At 36.1% G+C, this 17,739-nt stretch overlaps 1 protein-coding gene across 3 annotated transcripts in view; it reads left to right on the top strand.

Moving 5' to 3' along the window:
• RBBP8 (RB binding protein 8, endonuclease) overlaps positions 1–17,739 on the top strand; it is an 88,467-nt gene that overhangs the window by 30,393 nt on the left and 40,335 nt on the right. For all 3 annotated transcript variants that reach the window (XM_021686051.2, XM_044921282.1, XM_021686052.1), the window contains 2 exons: positions 6,989–7,101; positions 15,689–15,755. In XM_021686051.2, the coding sequence (XP_021541726.1) occupies positions 6,989–7,101; positions 15,689–15,755 (180 nt within the window). The remainder of the gene's footprint in view (positions 1–6,988; positions 7,102–15,688; positions 15,756–17,739) is intronic.

Here is a 17,739-nt window from a genome sequence, read left to right as displayed (position 1 = left end):
AAGGCATAAATAGACTTTACTGTTAGCTTTAGAAATGCTTGAGAATCTGAAAACATATGTATTATAGCAGAAAGACAAGAAAGTATAATCCTTTTTAGTACCTTAATTCTCAAAAAGATGTCATACAAAGTTTACTAGAATATAATACTGTTAAATTAAAATGCTGTGATAAAAGGAATATACTATCTAGCTTATTTTATGTTCCCCCTTTTTAAATTTTTATTCAAGTAATGCATGTACATTATAAGGTGTTATAGTTACTATAAAAAAGTTTTTTTGTTTCTCTTTCCCACCCCTGTCAGTCCCAGTTCTTAGTTTTCCAAAGTTCTAAATGAGGTATTTGCTTTTTTTTTTTAAGATTTTATTTATTTATTTGAGAGAGCACGCATGAGCAGGGGAGGGGGGCAGAGGGAGAGGGACAAGCAGACTCCGCTGAGCAGGGAACCTAATGCAGGGCTTGATCCCAGGACCCCAAGGTTATGACCTGAGCCAAATTCAGACACTTAATCGACTGAGTCACCCATGTGCCCCATCAATGATGTATTTTTACTTTAATACTTGATTTATCAATTTGAGACATTTGTTTACTTCTTACTATGAAAATGAGGATACTATTTATCCCTTGCATATTTTGAATAGTTATTATTTTAGTTCTTCTATTTTACCTTCGAACCTTAATATATACACTTATGTAAAAGTATGTCTTTATAGGAATATATTTTAGGAAAATGTCTGAACAGTCGCCCTGAACTCACCATTACATTACAGGAGGGTATTGATACTTTAACCCTTCCCTCCATCATTCTTCCTCTCTCCTACTTCCCACTCTGTGTTCAGCTGAACCTTTACATGTAAATATTGACAAGCTTGACAATGGTTACATTGTTTTCTGTTACCTGATCTCAGTCTTTTGTATTCGGTTTATAAGTTAATTATAGAAGCTGAAAAATGGTAAACTGTGTTTATTTATTGACTGTAAATACTCTCTGCTGAGCCAGGATAACATTTCCTTCTCTACAGATCCGATGTCATGACCTCCGTGCCACTCAAGGAGACTGTTTCTAATGTCAGGGCCACATAGATTCTTTTCTACTCTGTTTCAAATCAGCTGCTCAAATTAGCCACTCAGATCAGCCCATAATTATGTTCTGATACGGACATATTTATATGAGTTTGCTGTGCTTTTCCTAGAAGTTCTAATTACTTTTTTCATATTGAGATAAGAAACATGTTTTCCTTACTACGTCATTAATATTGGGTAATGTGTTAGTTACTCTATTTATTGCTTATAATCTTTCTTTTTCTTGAAGGCATGCTTCTTGGGCTGAGAAACTTAAACTTTCTCTACTAATTTGGACCATTTACTTTGTAGGTTATACTACAGCTGTCATTCTGGAATTTCTCTTCTCTGGATCCCTACATTAATTCCATTATTTCTTTCAACTCATGTTAGTTAGCAAATAATTATGGGGCACCTGCTTTGTGCCAGGCACTATTTTAGACCTTGAACATACACTAGTGAACATGGTTGATAAAATGTGGGCCTACTTTTCCCTTTTATTGGTTTTTCATGTTCATTTTGTTATAGCTCACCCTCAAATAACTGCTGAAAAGTACACAGGAAGTAAATTTTCAGAGTCCTTGCATGCCTAAAAATGTTATTTTACTGTTGATTTAAATGATATTTTGAATGGATATAAAATTCTAGGTTCAAAATAGATTTCCTCCAAACTGAAGACATTTTCTCGTTATCTCTTAGCATCCAATGTTGATAAAACTGATATCATCCTTATGTTATTCCTTTATATGTAATAGGTTTTTTTTCCTTCCTAGAATTTAAGACCTTTTTATCATTCTGAAATTTTGTGAGGGAGGTGTGTGTGTGTTTCCTTCAATGTGTTGGACACTCAGCCTGTTAACCTGAAAGCTGTAATCTTGTAAGGTCTGGCAATTTCTTTCTGTTATTTCCTCTCCATTTTTTTATGTTCTCTCCTTCTGGAGCACTTCTCGGTCATAAACTGATTCTTTATAATCTTTTCTCTGATTTCTGTTACTTTTTTTTCCCCCATGTTCTATTTTATTTTCCAACCCTACTATTAAAGTTATTTTGATAATCACATATTTAGTATTCAAGAACTTATTGACCATTGCTTTATATATGCATGTATGCTATGGCCTATTTTTATACTTTCCCTTGTGATTCTTCTTTAATTCATTGTTTATTTAGGAGTACGTTGTTTAAGATTCACAGATTTGTGGATTTTCCAAATTTCCTTCTGTTGTTGATTTCTAATTTAATTCCATTGTGGTGGAAGAGCATGCTTTGTATGATTTCAGTGCTTTTAAACTAATCGAGACTTGTTTTGTGACCTAGGAAATGGTCCTGAATATGCATTCTGCAGTTGTTGATGGCGTGTTCTGTAGCTGTCAGTTAGGTCTGGGTGGTTGTTGGTTTGTTCAGGCCTGCTATATCTATGTGGATTTCCCATCTCACTTGATCTATCCATTATTGAGAGTGGAAGTCTACAACCATTATTTTTGAATTTGTTTTTTCCTTTAGCTCTCGGTTTTTGCTCTGTGTATATTTTGGGGCTCTAATGTTAGATGCATATGTTTATAATTGTTTTATTTTTGTAATGAATTGACCCTTTTATTATAAAATTCACTGTGCTAGTAGCACTTTCTTACAGTCTGTTTTGTCTGATATTAATTAACATAGATGCTCCAGCTTTTTTTGGCTTTTGTTTGCATGGTGTATATTTTTTTCCATCCTTTTGTCTTAAACCTATTTGTATCTTGGAATCTGAAGTATGCCCCTCCCCAAATTTGGGCTTCTGGGGGGTTCATAGAGGACCCCTAGAGTCAGGCCACCACAAGCCCTGGGGGAGGCAAAGACCCTAGAGGACACCCCAGCCCCCCTTACTGTGACTCCTCACACTCAGCAATGACCTGTGGGGTGGGGGGCCCTGGGACGTTTTTAAACCTAAAGTTTGGAGTCTGCACTAAGTTCCATCCACATCACTCACAAGTTTCTGTTTGTATTTCTAGCTTTTTTAAATTAAAAAACAAAAAATAATTTAAAAAAAAAAAACCAGAAAACTGGTTTTCACAGCCCAGGGGCCTGGTATGCCGGTCTGTGCCCGCCTGCCCTGCCCTGGCCCACTGGCCCCATTCCCTGGGCAGAGTCACACCCAGTAACCCCTTCACCAACAGACCAGGTCACACACACAGCAGCAGTCACTGTAACAGACTGCCACGTACACACTCGGTCTCACACTCACCTGTGAGTTTTTGGTTCCGTTCAGTTTGGGTTTTTAACTTTACAGGGTCAGTTGTGCTTCACCCCTCCTTTTGTATGGAGTTGCAACCGGGGGATTTCACCTCTGCTCCAGTCCTGAGGCCTCCTGACCCTGATGTTGTGATACACCCCACAGAGATCTATGTTTCTTATATTATTATTATTGATAATAGTTATTATAATAATATTATGTAATAAATTTATAAGAAATTTTTTTAAAATTATGTCTGTTGTAGGGCGCCGGGGCGCTCAGTTGTTAGGCCTCTGACTCTTGATTTCAGCTCAGGTCATGATCTCGGTGGTGAGAACATGGGGCTCTGCCCTCAAAGGGGAGTTTGCTGGAGATTCTCTCTTTCCCTCTCCCTCTGCCGCCATACCCCCACTCGAGTTGCTCACACCATCTTTCTCTTTCTAAAATAAATAAATAAATCTAAAAAAAAATGTATGTCTATTGTAGACAGTATAAAGTTGAATCATAGTTTCTGCCTTTTGATTGGAGGGTTTATCAATTAATAATGTAATTAATGATACGGTTAGATTTACACCATTTTGCTTTCCATATTCATCATGTCTTTTTTGTTCCTCCTTTTCTGCCCAGCCCCGCCCCAAAACTTGCTTTTTCTAGAACTCTTATTATTGATATGATAAACATTCTAGGATAATGCTCTAGTTTTCTTATCTTTTCTATTTTCTCTTTGCTTTTTGGGGGAGATTTTCTCAACTTTATTTTCTCACCTTCTGTTGAGTTTGGGTTTTTTTCCTGCGGCTATACTTTGAATTTCTAAGATTTTTTGGTGGTGTTCTCAGAATATTTTGTTTTATGGCAATCCTGTTTTCATTTCATAGTTTGGTATCTTATTTATTTCTCCTGAGAGTATTCTTTACAGTTTGATGATGGTGGTGTGGCTTTTTTTCTTCTCCCTATGTAGCTTATATTTCTTTCTTTTTTTTTTTTTAAGATTTTATTTATTTATTCATGAGAGACAGAGAGAGAGGCAGAGGCAGAGAGAGAAGTAGGCTCCCCATGGAGCAGTGAGCCTGATGCGGGACTTGATCCCAGGACCCTGGGATCATGACCTGAGCCGAAGGCAGATGCTTAACCGACTGAGCCACCCAGGCGTCCCTCTTTTTTTTTTTTACTTTTAAAGAGTTATTTATTTACATAAGAGAGAGAGTGTACGTGCACAAGTGCGAGTTGGGGGGGAGAGGGAGAGGGAATCTCCAGCAGACTCACTGCTGAGCTGGGAGCCCAATGTAGAGCTCAGTGCGGGGGTCAGTCTCACGACCCTGAGACCACAACCTGAACCTACATCAAGAGTCAGATGTGTAACTGACTGAGCCACCAGGTACCCCTCTTTTTTTTTTTTTAAGTGTCTTGTTTGCTTTAGTCTCTTTTACTTTATAAGCTTTTCTCAGCTATCTGTTGATCTTGATTATTTCTTTATATTTAAGAGAGGTAGATAAAAGCTCTGAGTGGAATTATGGGCTATGAGTTTCACTGCAGGGTCATATGCCTGGTCTGTTTCACTGATAATTCTCTAATGTCAGTATCTTTAGACCTGATTTCCTAGAGGAAGCTCCTTCATTCTGCTTCCGGGAATGTGTAATAGGGTTGGCTACCAAAGTTCTGGAAGCCAAATAGATGATGAGGGCTTAGACTAGGTTCTGAGAATTTGGCATGCATAGACATTCATTTCATTATTGTACTCCTACCCTTACCTGTACCTCAGGTCTCCCAAACCAGTGTCTGGTTCTGTTTTAGACCTTCTAGAGACTAAACTTCCAGTATTCTGCTGGGAATGGAAGGGGTGATCACTTGAGTGCTCAGAATATAGGAGAAAATATGTTGGTATGATGATTTCTTGAAATACTTTAAATCACCTGAGTACCAATTTTTTAACCTTCTCGAATTCTGCAGTATATATCAGGTTGGCTCTAGGTCAGTGCTGTCTGATAGGATTTCCTGTGATAATGGAAATGTTTTATATCTGCACTGTCTAATACAGTAGCATCTAGACATGTGGCTGTTGAGTACTTAAGCATAACTGACCTCGATTTTAATTTTAATTTATTTAAATTGAAATAGCCATATGTGGCTGTGGTTACCTTATTGGACAACACAATTCTAGACCTTTCCCATCATTGGCTCAGGATTCAGCATTCTCAGGGGAGTTTCAATTTTGTCCACCCAAACCTTGCTTTAAGGTTTTTGTTTGTTTTCTCTCCCATTAGGCCTGTCCTGACGGGTTTGTGTTTTTAAAAATATACATGCATCTTTACTATAGTTTTGTAGGATCTTGGGAAGGAGCAAAAGTTGATACAAATGTTCACTCAGTGTCATCTTTACTTAGATATTTATCATACAAAATGGTTTCAAAGATCTTGACTGTTCTAATTCCTGTGTTTGGAATATACTCTAATTAAACTGTGCTGTCTAATCCTTTATTTCTTCATTCTAGGAATTCTGATTTTATTAACGCATCCTATCTATGATCTCTAATCTTTATTTTTTACATCCATATCAACATTGTTGATATGAGTTTTACTTGCATATGAAAATCTCTAGGTTCTTTTTGTTTTAGTTGTACAGTTTTAATTTTTTATCTCCTTAGCTTATAAAATTCATGGCTTATACTACCATGCTATGACTTCCATAGACACTTAAATACTTCGTATCTTACTGACAAGTAAAAATTATTACCTCAGATTATACATTTCCCAAATTCCTAATGTGGGGTCTGTGTCTCCTTTTTAACTATATTTTTTCCTGATTAACAAATAATAAAATTAGAGAAATTTTGAAAAAGAGAAAAACACTAAGAAAAAAAATCTCCTATAATACTGGTACCTACAACATAACTATTATTAACATTTTAAGGTACACCTTTCTCTTTACCGCTCCCCATCCCCTGTGTGCAAGCTATGATTTCCCTCTTCCCTTCAGCACTCACAAATAGTCAGTGAAAGCTATTTTTTAAAACTTTTTTTTGCATAATAGTACATTGAATTTTTTTAACATTGGGGGTTTTTTTAATGCTGAAAAGAACAAAGTATGAAGTACCTTTTTTTTTTTTTTTACTTTGTTTCCTTTGACCTTTAGTATTCATTCAGCTAAAAAAGTTGAACACTCATTATGTGTTATATGCTATGCTGAGCAATACAGATGCAAGCTTGCTTAAGATAAAATTCATCCCCTTGGTACTGGACTGGAGTTCATATTTTGGCTATAATAAATTAGAACAAGGTCAGTTTCTTCAGTAAATAAATTCCCTTGGATAGAGTTTAAAATTGGCAGAATTTAGAGAATTCCACTCAGAATTGTAATCTGTTGTAGAAAGCGATGTTGTGGCATGATTTCAACCTATTCAAGAATATGTTAAAGATATAATACATCATTAAAATAGTTAATTTTCTCTATACTTGCCAAGTCAGTTCTTTAGAGCTTCATAAAGCATAAAAGTCTTGGGAGTTCAAATATAAAGAAATATTTTTTAGTAGTTAAAAAAATTGAATTTCAGCTTTATGGAGGTATAATTGACAAAACTGTAAAAGTGTACATCATGGTGATTTGGTAAACATACACACAGTGAAAGAATTTCCACTAATTAACACAGCCATGATCTCACATACTTATTTTCTGGTGAGAACATTTAAGTTCTATTCTAAAAATATTTTGTTTTTGTTTCCTAGGTTAAGAGCAGGATTATGTGATCGCTGTGCAGTAACTGAAGAGCACATGCGGAAAAAACAGCAAGAGTTTGAAAATATCCGGCAGCAGAATCTTAAACTTATCACAGAGCTTAGTGAGTTTCCTTTCTTCATTCGTTAAGTGTTTAAAGCATAATGTACTGTTGATAAAACCTATTATTAAAGTGGTTGCAATCAAATGGATTGTTTACATACATTTTTCCTCATGTAGGCAAAAGTTCAAATGTCCTTTATTCCCTTTCTGTAGATTTAACTTCATACTTACTTTAGTAAGAAATAGGATACTGGGGCGCCTGGGTGGCTCAGTTGGTTAAGCGACTGCCTTCAGCTCAGGTCATGATCCTGGAGTCCCGGGATCGAGTCCCGCATCGGGCTCCCTGCTCAGCAGGGAGTCTGCTTCTCCCTCTGACCCTCCCCACTCTCATGCTCTGTCTCATTCTCTCTCTCAAATAAATAAATAAAATCTTAAAAAAAAAAAAAAAAAAAGGATACAAAAAGGTGGGATGTCCACCACTGGCCCTCAAGTCCCACCAGCTGTAAAGCAAGAAGGAAATTTCCTTTGATTATGTCCATATTTGCTTCTTTCGTTTATGTAACTTCATAATTTTTATTTCATGTAATGTAACTAGTATTTAGTAAAGTTAAATACAAAGAATACAATTTAGTGTTCTACAAAATTATATACTTTCTTTGGTTTTCATGACATACTATTACAAGTATACCATTTTCATTTGAGTCTCCTTACACATTTAATGTTGGGTTTTCTTTCATTCTTAACCTTCTCTTAACCTTCGTTTCTTCTAATACCTCTCTTAACCTTATTCTCTTTTAACTCTTCATATACTCTCTTAGTGACCTTTACCTTGATTCTCTATAAACAGCTCACATCCAAGATCTAATTAATTTATCTTCTTTTCCAAACTAAGTCCATCTTCTGACTATTTTTTTTTCTGTTATTTTGCTATCCTCTGGTTACTCAAGCAAGAAAAAATGAGTATATCCTCATTGTTTCAAAAAGAGAAAGAATATAGTTTTATTTTGCTCCTGGGGATAATTCCTATTAGCAATCTGATAATGCATCTTTCCAGGTCCGGGCTTATCTTTCTGTCTCTTTCCTTTGTTTTATCCCTTCTCTCTCTTCTCTCTCTCTTTTTTTTTTTTTTTAAGATTTTATTTTTAAGTAATTTCTACACCCAACAGGGGACTTGAACTCACAACCCCGCGATCAAGCATCACATGCTCCACTGACTGAGCCAGCCAGGTGCCCTCTCCTCTTCTCTTCTCTTTTAAATTTAATGGGATCATACCATACTTCTTTTTTTTTTTTTTAAGATTTTATTTATTTATTTTACAGAGGGATAGAGAGCACAAGGAGGGAGAGGGAGAAGCAGGCTCTCCGCCGAGCAGGGAGCCGGACGTGGGGCTCGATCCCAGGACCCCAGGATCATGACCTGAGCCGAAGGCAGCCGCTTAACTGACTAAGCTCCCAGGCGCCCCCATACCATACTTCTTGTTCTGATATGTGTTATTTCATTTTAGGCTATGTCTTAATTAAGTCTGTAGTTTCTGTGTGTATGTGTGAATGTATGTATATGTTTATTTAGGAATATAAGAGCATTATCAGTGAGTAGAAAACTATTACATCTCAGTAAACATAGTTGAGATCTACAATTATATTGTTAGTATAGAAATAATCTCCAGTAATGTCTGCATACCTAATAGTCAAATTTCCAGCAACTTTGGCTATCTAAAAAATAGCCAAAATCTTCAAAGGAATAAGACATTGTTCTTTTTCATGGCTGCATTATATTCTCTAGTGTAGATGTCATTTAGCCATTCTGCTGTTGATGGACAGCTTGATTTTTGGTGGGGGGGAGGTGTTTGAGAACATGCATTCCTCTACATCTTCTTCAGCTTTGAGCAAAAATGTGTTAATTAATAATACCCAATCTGATTGATAAAAAAGGATACCTTTTTTAAGTTAGCATTCTCTTTATAACTATTCAGGTTAAGTTCTTTTTTTTACATGATCTTCAGTTTGCATTTCTTCTTGGGTGAACAGCTTGAATATCCTTTGCTTAATTTTCAGATAGATAAAATACCTCATGACTTCATGTTTAAAATGCAAGTTCAAGACTATAGATCTGTTGTTAACCTTTTCTCTAATAACATTTCTATCTCCTTCCACACTGAGAAGCCTGGTTCTCAAAGACAGGGATGATAGAATGAAAATATCCCCTAACTACTCATTTTTAAATCTCAAAAGCACAGTAGTCTCAGAATTGCACCATTAGTAATACTACCAAGATGATTACTGTAAAGTTTTAAGAAAAGTAATTTTACATTAAAATGAGCAAAAGAAAAATTGCCAAGGTCAAATCCCCAAGTTATCATAAGAATAAAAACACCAGGGGCTTCATATATATGATTTTTTTCATGTTTCTGTTCACTGCTATTTTTTTCTTCCTGCCTTTTCTTTCTTTTATGTTTTTACTTTCCCAGTTATTGAATTTTGAGGATGTCTGTCTTTTTATTTCATTTTTATCTGATACTTTACTATTTTTTCTAATTCTTTATCTTTTTGATCAACCCTGAAAACAAATTTTTTTTAAGTAGGCTCTATGCCAACATGGGGCTCTCAAACTCATGACCCCAAGATCAGGAGTCGCTTGCTCTTTCAACTGAGCCAACCAGGCGCCCTACATCTGTGAAATTTTACCATGTGTTCCTAAAATATAAAGTTAATTTCTTGACCATCTTCGAGTAATACACAGACCTTAAAACACCTGAACTCTGCTTACATGCTGTTTATGCCTAGCACTTCATTTCCTTTTTCTTAGCCTTCTAAGTTAGAAACTTTTTAAAAACTTACTAAGACAGTTTTTTAAAAGACTTAACTACATGTTTTATCAGTTTCTTTGCTTTATTATTATTTTTTGCACCTCAGTTTCCTTCTGGGATTATTTTCCTTTATGAGATACATCCTTTAGAAGGTATTTGTTGGGCACCTGGGTGGCTCAGTCGGTTAAGCGACTGCCTTCGGCTCAGGTCATGATCCTGGAGTCCCGGGATCGAGTCCCGCATCGGGCTCCCTGCTCAACAGGGAGTCTGCTTCTCCCTCTGACCCTCCTCCCTCTCATGCTCTCTGTCTCTCATTCTCTCTGTCTCAAATAAATAAATAAAATCTTTAAAAAAAAAAATTTAGAAGGTATTTGTTGTTTCTAAACTAGTTTTTATCCACAGATATTTTTATTTTACTTTTACTTTTCTAAGGCTATTTTGCAGGGTAACAATCGTTTTTCTCTGGCTCCTACTAAGATTTTTTTCCTTTGTTTTTGTTGTTCTATAGTTTTAATGAAGTTTTTTTCCAGAAAGATTCTGTTTAGTGTATATTATAAAAATCTATGGAACCATATCTTTAATCATATCTGGAAAACTGTCAGCTACTAGCTTTTCAAATATTGTGTCTTCTCCATTCTCTGTTTTGGGATTCTGATAAGACCTCATCATTCTGTCCTTCATATCACTTGATAATCCCTTTCCTGTTTTCATCCTCTTGTTTCTCTCTGCTGCATTCTAAGTGATTTCTTCAGCTCTCTTGTCAGTATACTAAGTACTTCAATAGTTCTCTTGTGCTGAGTTATTTTATTTCAGTAACAAATTTTTCATTCCTAAAAATTCTATTTGGTTCTTTTTCACATCTGCCTAGTCGTCTTTTTTTTTTCTTCTTTTTTTTAAGTAAACTCTATGCCCAGCGTGGGGCTCAAGCTCACGACCCCAAGATCAAAGTCGCATTCTCTATTGACTGAGCCAGCCAGGCACCCCTTCTTTATTTTTTTTTAATGAAATGTTTTTAAAAATGCAGAAAGGGAGAATAGTAAAGAAACCTCATACACATTGCATTTATCTTTTTTAAATCAGGAATAGTTCCCTTTCCTATCTTTTTCTTTCATGACATTGGCTTCCTTTTTTTTTTTTTTTTTAAGATTTATTTATTTGAGAGAGAGAGCACAAGTGAGAAAGAAAGCATGGGGAGGGGGAGGGGCAGAAGAGGGAGAAGCAGACAACCCACCGAGCAGGGAGCCCAATGCAGGGCTCCATCCCAGTACCCTGGGATCATGACCCAAGCCCAAGGCAGATGCTTAACTGACTGAGCCACCCAGGCGCCCTCATGACATTGGCTTCTTTAAGTAGGGTCATTTTCCTAAAATTTTGCCACCTTCTGGATTTTTTTTTAACATTTTATCTTGTTCCTTTATTTCCTATAAAATAAATACTGGATCTGAAGGCTTGATTAGGTCTAGATTAAACATTTTTGACAGTAGTACTTCATAGCTAACACTGTCTACTTAATGTTGCATCATATCAGGAGACTGATATTATCAGGTTATTCCACTTTTAAGGATTCTAAAATTGATCACTGGGTTAAGGTGGTGGCCACATTTCTTTATTAGAGAGTTATATTTTCTCCACCAAATAATCTGAGTGAGGGGATGGATATGTGTGATACTATTAAATCTTGGAAAAATGACAATTCTTTCTCAGTCTTTCTGTAATGATTTTCACATCTATTAGTGAGCCTTGCCTGAATTAATTATTTAGAGATTATAAAATGCTAAATTTTCATTTCTGTTCTTTCTTCATTTATTAGCTGCATTCTTCTGTAAACAGGATTTTACCCTTATCAATTGGGACTGTTGGCTGCCTTGGAATATAGTTCCTACTAGAAAGGCATGGTACATCTTAATTTTCTCCCTTTAATTGCTAGTTTTCAGAGTAAGGTCTTCTGTAATAGTTACCTGAAGTGGTGACAGATAGGTTGTGTGTGTGTGTGTGTGTGTGTGTGTGTGTGTGTGATGTTTCATTTTGTTTTTGATGAAAGTGGGGCTTTCTTTTTTTGAGTATAATAGACCCATAAGATTTTATATATTCAAGGTGTGTTACTTAGTTATGTTCATTATTCTTATGGATGCTCAAATTATTTCAATCTTGTCTGCCTGCCCATTTTTTGTAATCACTTCTAGTGTATTCGTTTTGGGCATTCCATCTTTTAAATCTTTAAACATTTCATTACTATATAAGATATTTCTGTTATCTGAAATACTTGGGAATCCATATAGGAGTAATTTTCTGCTGACTCTAGTGGTAAGGATGAGGTTTACTTTGGCTCCTTTCCAGGAGTTTGGGCTTAAACTGGAAATCTCAGGTTCAGTCCCTCCACCAGGGCTGTGATACCAGCATCTGCTTACCTACACTGCTCCGGTTTTAGCTCACAGTTTTATTTTGCTTTTGTTGATGATTGTGGTGGTGGTGTGGGAATCCCTTGGATTTCTCTTCCTGTGAGCTCAGCAGTTTAGTAAAAATTATGTGTTTATGCAGGTTCTAGTTGTTTTATCATAAGATTATTGTTAGGATATCTAATTCATTCATCTACCCTCAAGTGTTACTTAGTCCAAGAAGGTTTTTTCTGTTTTGTTATTGTTGTTGTTGTTTAGTGTCCCTCTCCATTCTCTCTGTTTCTTCTCTGGAACTCAGATTAACAAGATGCCAGGTCCTCCCATTCTGTCTAATTTTTCTTTATACTTTGTAACTTTATTCTTTTATGCTGAATTCTGGGAGTCACTTAAACGTAGTTATTCTGTCTCATTCACATTTAGTCTGTTTTCATCCCATTTATTATGCTTTTAATGATTATGACCTTTGTTTCTTTCATGGCCACCTGTTGCTTGTTTGTTTTGTTTTTGTTTTTTTAAGATTTTATTTATTTATTTGACAGAGACACAGCAAGAGAAGGAACACAAGCAGGGGGAGTGGGAGAGGGAGAAGCAGGCTTCCCGCTGAGCAGGGAGCCCGATGTGGGGCTCGATCCCAGGACCCTCGGATCACAACCTGAGCCAAAGGCAGACGCTTAACGACTGAGCCACCCAGGCGCCCCTTCCTGTTGCTTGTTTTTAATGAACCTATCAGCCTTTGAAATCTGAAGATGTTATCAGATATCTTTTGTTTCCTGTATTAAAACTACTTAACCAGAGGTTAATTTTTTTATTACTAGTTTTTAATTTTTTCTTTTTTAAAGATTTATTTATTTTACAGAGAGAGAGAGCGGGGTGGGGGGCAGAGGAAGAGGGGAGAGAGAATCTCAAGCAGACTCTGGGCTGAGCACAGAGCCCCACACAGGGCTCGATCCCACGACCCTGAGATCATGACCTGAGCTGAAACCAAGAGTCAGATGCTCAACTGACTGAGCCACCCAAGAGCCCTAGTTTTTTTCTTTTTAAAAAATCTTGTGTTTTTTAAGTCTTTTATGTGCTTGTTGACTCTTAATTATCTATAATTGTAGATGTCTCTAAATTGATACTTTTGTTAAATGCAACCTTATTTCTTTAGCTCGAGGAAGAATCCCTGCTTTGCTGATAGTGAATGCAGGTTCTGATTTACAGGAGCCCTACTTCAATGGCAGAAGTTGGGAGAGAAGGAAACTTGACCTGAGAGATTTTTTGTAGGGTGTATGGATAGTTTGTCTTCAGGCACTTCTGGGAGTGCCTTCTCTAGTGATTACTGTAAGTTAATTGAGAGCAGCACTGCCTGATCTCCTTGTCTCAGTATTTATTAATGGACTCTCCAATGTTAAAACTTCTGGAAATCTATTCTCATGACTTTAGCCTAAGGGCAGCTATTAGCTTTATTTGCTCATTCAGCAACTTCTGGAATTCTGCCTGTACCGGAATTAACATGACGTTCTGCTGGAAAAGCTCACTTTTTTTTAAGGCCCCTTCTTTGGTTAGATTTTACCAACAGTCTGAGCCTATCTATTTTTAAACCATTTGTGAGTTTTTCATGGTTCTGATCTGCTAATGGTACCCATTCTGGCTTATCAGTATTGCAGTTAACTTATTTTTAGAGTTGCTTTTTGTCATTTCATTGGGATTTGGAGAGGAAGAGTCAGGTAAAACCATCTTAATTAGTGATTTAAGGTCATCTTTGACTTCTTTCACCTGTACAGGGGATGAATTGCCAACTAACTACTGATTCTGCCTCTATAACAGCTCCTCTGCCTGTCCTCACTTCCTGTTTCTGTACCCTACACATTAGTCCATGTACTCATTTCTTAATTTTAACGATCACCTGACTTGTCAGTGCTTTTTTTTTTTCTCACTTTGGAATAGGCTTAGTTTTTCTCACTGTGGTATCAATCTTCCCATCATTCATCTATGAAAAATGACACCTGGTAATCTTTTAAAACGAAGGTCAGATTTCTTAACCTGGTTTTGAAGGCTTCCTACCTCTTATTATACCCAATCTTTCTTTCTGACTTTGTTCCATTAATTCTCTGCATAGAACTCTCCATTCAGGGGGCACCTGGGTGGCTCAGTCGGTTAAGCGTCCCACTCTTCATTTCAGCTCAGGTCATGATCTCAGGGTCATGAGATGGAGCCCCATGTCAGGCTCCATGCTCAGCAGGGAATCTGCTTGAGATTCTCTCCCTCTGCCCCTCCCCTCCACTCACACACTCTCTCTTTCAAATAAATAAATAAATCTTAGAAAAAAACAAAAACAAAACCTCTCTGTCCGCTTCATTTGTCCTCTCTTCGATGAATCCTTTCCTCATCATCTTAAGAGCGCAAAGTTACCTTTTTCTCCTTGAATTTCCTTTAGTTCTGTACCTCTGTAATTCCCTTCTCACTTTCAATTGTATAGAACATGTTTAGGTAATATCTGGTCTCTCATTAGGCTGTACTTTTTTTTAGATCACTGTCCCTATCTTAATTTTTTTAAGATCCTCCATAGGAGGTAGTTTAGTAACTTCACATATTATAGATAGCCAAAAAAATTTTATTTACTCAATGAAGGAAAATATGTTTAGATTTAGAAACCATTAAATTATTAACAAATCTTTAGAATATGATTGACTTTCTTTAATAGAGATTAGTCATTTACTGTGATCTCTTAGGTATTCCTCCTAGTGAAGTACATGCTTAACCAGTGACATCATACTAACAATTTATAATAATTTTGTGCTGACTGAAGTAGAAATTGTAGCCCAAAATTGAGTTTCTGATTTCTAAATTAAATAAACACAGACAGGAAAATTTAGTCAAGGTAGATTCAAACAAATACTATTTCAGTGGATATATTTAAATTACCGATACCATAATTATGAAACAGAGTATGACTAAGGAAGAAAATTTGACTTAAATGTGCTTATGTTATAAAAATTATACTGCTATTCAGTGTTATTTTACTTTTATTATCAGATTTATTTCAAGATAAAGGTCTTTTACTAAAATGCTATTTGAAATTAGTAGGACTGAGTAACAGATGGAATGCTCTCTTGACCTTAGTATGAATAATTAACTGTACTCCCCAGTATATGAGGTACTTTTTCTTTTTTGCCCACAAGCATAAAATAAAATTACCAGTTAATCAGTTACATGAACTGGCACAATTGAGATGTAGTAATCACTACCTAGTAACAGATTAGTCTTGCATAGTAGCATTAACTCTGACTAACATTATGACTTAGAATTAGAAACCCTAATTTCTCCATAATTATTGATATTATTGAAAAAGCCTACCATACATGTTAACATACGTATATTATTATACACATATAGGTATAATATGTATATTATTATACACATATAGGTATAATATGTGCTTCTTTTTCCTATTATATTTAAGTGAACGAAAAGAATACTCTCCAGGAAGAAAATAAAAAGCTTTCTGAACAGCTGCAGCAGAAAATTGAGTAAGTATCTTTCCTTAATTGCAACAGAAAATTGAATATTTTCCCTCAACTTCTCTTCCTTATTACACTTAGCTATACAAACTGAGGATATTAAGAGTTGCACATTTCATTTTAAAAAATGGTACAGTTTTTTGCAATAATGTAAAGAAAATTATTTTGTGTTTTGGGAGTATACATGAAGAGTGTATATGTATCTATTAGGTTAATGTATACATAAAGAAAAAACATTTTAATGTAAAACATTTTAATTTCTATAATTATTTATTTGAAATATTTATATTTTATTTTTTTAAAGATTTGTTTATTTGAGAAAAAGAGCATGAGCGGAGGGGCGGGGATTTGCGGGGAGCCCAAAGTGGGGCCCAATCTCACGACCCTGAGACCATGACCTGAGCCAAACCAAGAGTCAGATACTCAACCGACTGAGGCACCCAGGCGCCCCTGAAATACTTATATTTTAAATAAATATTTGAGTTTTGTTACCTTTTCAGCCCTGACCCAAAAGCTTCATAAAAGCAATCTGAGTAAGTTTTTCCTCTTACACACTTTTCAGGCCTGAAGAACTTCTTCCTTTTTTTGTTCCTCTTCCCCCCCATTTCTCTTAAAGAATAAAAATAATAGGGGCACCTGGGTGGCTCAGTTGGTTAAGCGTCTGCCTTCGGCTCAGGTCATGATCCCAGGGTCCTGGGATCGAGCGCTGAATCGGGCTCCCTGCTCGGCTGGGAGCCTGCTTCTCCCTCTCCCTCTGCCCCCCCCCCCCCCCCAGCTTGTGATCTCTCTCTCTCTCTGTCAAATAAATAAATAAAATCTTTAAAAATAATAATAACTTGTGTTCTATATACCTGTTACTCTTCTTTGTGCATTATGTTTATTATATCTAATCCTCACTATGACTCTTCAAGGTAGTTTTTATTACCTCTGCTTTTATAAACAAGGAAGCCAGAGTTCACAAAAGTCAAATAACATGCTATCGTTTCACAGCTAGTAGGGTAATAAGTTTGTAACTCCGACCCCTATCTTTTGACTTAAAGGCCTCTGTTTTTTCCATTATTCAACAGTATCTCAAAAAAAAGAATCTGTTTTTCTGGATATGGTCTGACTGTCACAGAGCTATGGCCAGTTCTTAGTTCCCTTTATATAAAGCTTATGAAATATTTTTTTAAGAGTTAGGATTCAGGATAGTCTTAATGGTGTTATAGGGCTCTTAAAGATTCTATTGCATTTGAGTGGACATCTACAAAAACTTTGGTAAACTATGCAGGTGTGACACATTATTATGGCTTAGAATAGTTATTGTCTTATGTATAAACACATCTTACAGGTGGAATTAAGATCCTTAATGGAATATACTTTTAAGTAGTGTCTATCCAATAGGATTTTGATATTCCTTCCATGTTATCAGTCCACTAAATATTAGCGAAGGAAATTTTGAGGGGGGGTGATAGATGAGGAAAGCAGTCTGTAGGATCAGACTGAGATTACCAAACATTCACGTATGAAAATGTCAACACTTTCCAGTTTTACTCCTGTTGCATGTTGAGGTAAGGCTAGAACATACATCCACAATCTCTTATATATGATTCTAAAACCCAAAAGTTTTTTTTTTTTAAATGGTATTCACAACCTAACCTCACCTCAACTCACAGGCTGCTCTTTATATGGTCCTTATCGATCCCATCTCATGTGAGCATTCCTGTGCTTTGCTGTAAAGACGGCAATGTGCTTGACTACAGGATGACGCCTCGGGCTCTGCTGGGGCTATTATGTAATAAGCTGTATATGCTCCGTGTTACCCTTCATGTTAAAAAAAAAATCTGAATTCCGAATCACATCCGGTTCCAGAGATTTCAGATAAGTGATTGTTGTGTTTTGTAAAGTGATTTACATGTAGCCTATGGTATTCTGAACACCTCAGCCTTGATATTTATGAATACCAAAGATAAACAAGATAATGAACATGTAGAGGTTAATACAGGGTTAGAGA

The sequence above is a fragment of the Neomonachus schauinslandi genome, chromosome 14, assembly GCF_002201575.2.
Source record: "Neomonachus schauinslandi chromosome 14, ASM220157v2, whole genome shotgun sequence".
Taxonomy (NCBI): domain Eukaryota; kingdom Metazoa; phylum Chordata; class Mammalia; order Carnivora; family Phocidae; genus Neomonachus; species Neomonachus schauinslandi.
The sequence above is the reverse complement of the archived record's forward strand: the minus strand, read 5'-3'. Positions and strand labels throughout refer to the sequence as shown.